Below are 4429 nucleotides of genomic sequence, written 5' to 3'. Positions count from 1 at the left end.
GCGAAATTAGCACCATAAAGGGACCCATTCAGGCAGGGAAGGAGTCATGCCCTGGAGCTCCCAGGGCACAGTGCCTGTGCTGGGCATCGCTGGCAGCTCAGCCATGAGACCGTTGGCCGTGACCCATGGGCATGAACAACCCTCTCTTTCCCCAGGCCGAGATCATCGCTCAGGCTATTGGGCAGGCGTTCGGCGTCGCCTACCAGCGCTTCCTGGAGGCTAACAGCATCGACCCGAGTGAGCTGAGCCCTCGCCAGTACAGCCGTGCCCTCGAGGACCAGGAGCAATACAATGCGGAGTTGACCCACTTCTCCCAGCAGGAGAACTGCAAGGATGTAAGAGCTGCTGTGGAGGGATGGGGACACTGCGGGGTACCCGTCAGCACCTCTGTGTCATCCTCTCCACAGCTCCCTGCACAGCTGAGGTGCCCCCTACAAAACTGGGCCCCATCCCAGCTGGCTGTGAGCCCAGGACACCCGTGCTGGGACACAAGCCCTGTGACTCTGGTGACCATAACCCACCCGTGGCCTCCTTCCCCAGGTCTGCATCCAGAAGCAGAAGGGGGAGATCCTGGGCATCGCCGTTGTGGAGTCGGGCTGGGGCTCCATCCTGCCCACAGTGGTCATTGCTAACCTGATGCATGGGAGCCCCGCGGAGAGGTCTGGCGAGCTGAGCATCGGGGACCGCCTCGTGTCCGTCAACGGGACGAGCCTGGTGGGGCTGCCCCTCCCCACCTGCCAGAGCATCATCCGGGTGAGCTGGGGCTGTGCCTGGGCTGGCCGACTGCCTCCCCCTGCCAGGAGGGAGTATGGCAGGTCCCAGCCTGTGTGTGTTTGGCTGGGGGTCTGTAATGCTGGAGTCCCCCCAGTGCTCCCAGCCTGGCAGCGGGTGGGTCGTTGGAGGCTACGCCGGCCGGAGTGAAGGAGGCATACCTGTTCTGTGGGCTGCCTGCTCACAGCGCTTAGGAGGAAGGGATGTGACAAGGCAGGGAAGAAGCTAGGGACTAAACTTGCTGTGGCAGGGCCCTGCCTGAGGAGGAGGGTGAATGTAGGCAGGCACCTTGGCCTAGAGGGAACCTGTTGCATCTTCTACCTTTGGGGCAGGAAGGAGCTGAAAGCAAGGACACTGCGGCCTCAGGGGAAGAGTGGAATGTCTTGGACTGGATTTCTAAGTTCTCCCTGAATTTGAGCATGACAGTATCCCTGTGTGTGCCTCAGTTTCCGCACTGAAAACGGGTTGCTAATCCTTACCCCTCCTGTGAGCAGTATGGCTGCATCACCCCGCTCAGCCGTGCCTCTCCAAAGCCTTACAGAGTCCCATCCCATCTTCCAGGAGCTGAAGCGCCAGACTGAGGTGACACTGAACATAGTGCACTGTCCCCCTGTCACCACAGCTGTCATCCGGCGCCCGGACTCCAAGTACCAGCTGGGCTTCTGCGTTGAGAATGGCGTGGTGAGTGCCCGGAGGGATGGCAGCAGGGCCTGGCCAGGATCAGCCAAGGGCTTCAGCCCCGTCTGGGGCACAGACACAGCTCTGGCTGCGTCTGCACGGACGAGCGTGCTCTTTGTGCCTGCTGGGGGTGAGGTTCACCAGGGCTCTGCTGTGCCACAGCAGAAGGCTTTTTGTAGCTGTCCTGCAACACCAGCAGTTGGACCTGACCCCCTGGTGCTCCTTAGCTGTTCGATTTTTGGGGTGGTGGTTTCTTTCGTGATTTCTTGTCATGACCTTAATGGTATTTGTGCTGTTCCCAGTGCCCCAGCCACACCCTGGTCTGGGCTCTGCAGTGGCTGCATCGGAAAGGCAGAGAGGAGCGTTTGCAGGACCTGCGGGAGTTGATGGGGGTGGGTGATGGAGGCACGGCTGTGCTCCCACTAGTATTGGAGGTGCAGTTAACCCCACAGGTGCGTGGGAGCTGCTGCCCAAGGGAGCAATGCCTGCTCTGGCTCTGCAGCCCAGGATTGAGGGGACCACGAGGGTTGGGTGGGCAGGAGGGGGGAGCTGAGCTCCTCATCAGCTGGGGGAACAGCCTGTGGGCTGCCCTTACCCTGCGGCTCAGCATGTTGCTCCGGTGGCAGCCATGCAAAGGGACATCCCTGCTATTGCTGCGTGCCCATGCAGGAGACAGCACACAAGTCCAGAGCTCTTGCTGGGAGGCTGCACAGATGAGAGGGTCTGGGGTGGAGGTTGCACATGGCCCTGGGCTCTGGGCACAGCTCTGATCTTACCAGTGCTCCCTGCTCCCCAGATCTGCAGCCTGATGCGTGGGGGCATCGCAGAGAGAGGTGGCATCCGCGTGGGGCACCGCATCATAGAGATCAACGGACAGAGCGTGGTGGCAACGCCCCATGAGAAGATCATCCAGATCCTCACTCAGGCAGTCAGTGAGGTGAGCTGGGCCCAGGCTGGGTGCCAGCCAGGGCTCCCATGCTGCAGGGCAGCTGCACGCGGAGCAGGTTGGGCTCAGGGTTCTGTCCCGGCACGCCCCAGCCCGGGGCTTGGTGGCTCCCAGCTGATCTGTGCATCTCTGCCTAGGTCCACATCAAGACCATGCCGGCCTCCACGTATCGCTTACTGACCGGGCAGGAGCAGCCCATCTTCCTCTGAGCTGCTGGCTGTCACTGCATGTGCCTGGGGCCCTGAGGGCAGGACAGGCTCTGCCCCATTGGAGCCCTCCAGTCCCCAGCCAGGCCTAATCCAGAGCCTCTTCAGTTTTACTCAGGACACAGTGGAACTTCAGGGGCCTGATACCCAGCTCTGGTATCAGCTCCGGCCTGATACCAGGGCTTCTGGTGCCTTGTTTTGGGCACTTCACCCCCTCCATTTACCCCCCCCTGCCTCACAGTGCCTGCACGGTGCCTGTCCCACTGCCGCACAGCGTCTGGCAGGAGGAGAGGGACCCCATGTGAGGGGTCACCCCATCCAGTCACCACAGATGGTGCTTTTATGCTCACTGACAGTGCCTTTCCCCACGGGGGGATGGTGCTGGAAGCACAGCCCCCAGGCACATCCTAACACAGCCCTTGAGCAGCACTGACCCTGCTGCCAGTGTGTGGGTGCACGCTGGCACCCCCGAGGGAGAGCCGGCAGATCCCAGACTGCGCCTTAAGGGCAGCAGCACCCTGGGCACCTGCTCCTTCTCCCTGGCTTTGTCAGGGGCCTGTTGGGATGCAGATGAACTCCCAATTAGACCTGTTGCACCAAGCTGGGAAACTACCTCTGCTTTTCCCTGGTGCTGCCTTTAACAGCTCTGCACGCACAGTCCGGCCCCCGTGCCCCTGGGCACTGGGTCACAGCTCTCGGTGCTGTCACAGTGCTGCCCAGTCCCCATCCTGGGCCCAGCCCCTGGTGCTGTGTCCTTAATGACTCTGGCCCCTGTGGCCAAGGCAGTGCTGACTTTGCTGTGTGCTTGGTTGGTGTAAAAATAAAAAAGTTTGGGGAAGACTGTTTCAGGGGCCCTGGCTGGGCTGCAGCAGGGGCGGCTCAGCTCGGGGGGTGCACCCTGAGCCTGTTGCAGTGCCAGACCTTGGCACAGACCAAGCCTGACCCCCGCACCAATGCCTCTCAGGGCAGGCAAGGTGTCTGGCTGGGGGGTGCCTGGGTCCCAGCAAGGCCACCCAGCATGCACGGGAACAGCCCGGCCTGATCAAGACATCCCTTTTATTCCAGCAGCGGAGGCCATGGCCAGAAGGAGGAAGGAGGCACTTAGTGGTGCTGGGTGGGGAGGGGTGCAGCAGGATTAGGCCCTGCCACAGCGTGCTGCTGGGCACTACCTGCACTGATGCGTGGGGCAGGGCTGCCCAGTGGGACAGGGCAGCGGTGCTGCTACACATCTGTCACTGGGCCCCACTCGTAGCCTTCGTCCTGGTCCGAGTCATCCCTGGCCCGCGTGAACCTCTTCCTCACAGCGTTGTGCTCATATTCCCTGGGGGATGAGAAGCCAGGTGATGCCGCTGCCATGGGGTCAGGAGGGTAGCAGAGACACGCCTGCTGCTGGGCAGGGTCGAGCCAGGCAGAGCTGGCCCCACGTCCCTTCCCAGCCCCAGGGCTGGCTGCTTTAACCCCCGGCTGGCCCTGGGGCACAAGCTACCTGATGCTGCTGTAGCGCTGGCCTTGCTGCTGCCACTCAGGTGCCTGTGAGAGACCAGCGAGAGGGGGGGGATCAGAGGTAGTGGCAGGATTTGTGCACCGGCCTGGAGCTGGGCTGCGTTCCCCCCGCGGGGAACCAGCGCTGGGCGTATATGCAACCGGACCCTGCAGTAGCAAGACGTGACACCTGTGCCACAGGGGATAGGAATTGGCTCCTGGGCCACCCCATCTCTGCCCTACCAGCCCCTTGGACCAGCATGGGGGGACCCACCTGCTTGTTCAGGCCATGGCTTGGGGACATCTGTGCTGGCTCAGAGGAGCGGGCCAGCCCAGGCTGGTCGTA

At 62.3% G+C, this 4429-nt stretch overlaps 2 protein-coding genes across 2 annotated transcripts in view; one reads left to right on the top strand and one right to left on the bottom strand.

Annotated features, from left to right (window-relative positions):
* APBA3 (amyloid beta (A4) precursor protein-binding, family A, member 3) overlaps positions 1-2604 on the top strand; it is a 5463-nt gene extending 2859 nt beyond the window's left edge. The window contains exons 7-11 of the mRNA XM_010150100.1: positions 156-335; positions 541-753; positions 1333-1452; positions 2246-2386; positions 2533-2604. Coding sequence (XP_010148402.1) covers positions 156-335; positions 541-753; positions 1333-1452; positions 2246-2386; positions 2533-2604 — 726 coding nt within the window. The remainder of the gene's footprint in view (positions 1-155; positions 336-540; positions 754-1332; positions 1453-2245; positions 2387-2532) is intronic.
* A 1218-nt stretch (positions 2605-3822) lies between these two features.
* TJP3 (tight junction protein 3) overlaps positions 3823-4429 on the bottom strand; it is a gene marked incomplete at its 5' end in the record, with an annotated part of 5402 nt that continues 4795 nt past the window's right edge. Inside the window, 2 exons of the mRNA XM_010150091.1 lie at positions 3823-3950; positions 4327-4427. Of these exons, the coding sequence (XP_010148393.1) occupies positions 3823-3950; positions 4327-4427 (229 nt within the window). The remainder of the gene's footprint in view (positions 3951-4326; positions 4428-4429) is intronic.

Source organism: Eurypyga helias, unplaced genomic scaffold (genome assembly GCF_000690775.1).
Source record: "Eurypyga helias isolate BGI_N326 unplaced genomic scaffold, ASM69077v1 scaffold34480, whole genome shotgun sequence".
Classification (NCBI taxonomy): domain Eukaryota; kingdom Metazoa; phylum Chordata; class Aves; order Eurypygiformes; family Eurypygidae; genus Eurypyga; species Eurypyga helias.
This window is presented reverse-complemented; position numbering and strand designations above follow the sequence as displayed.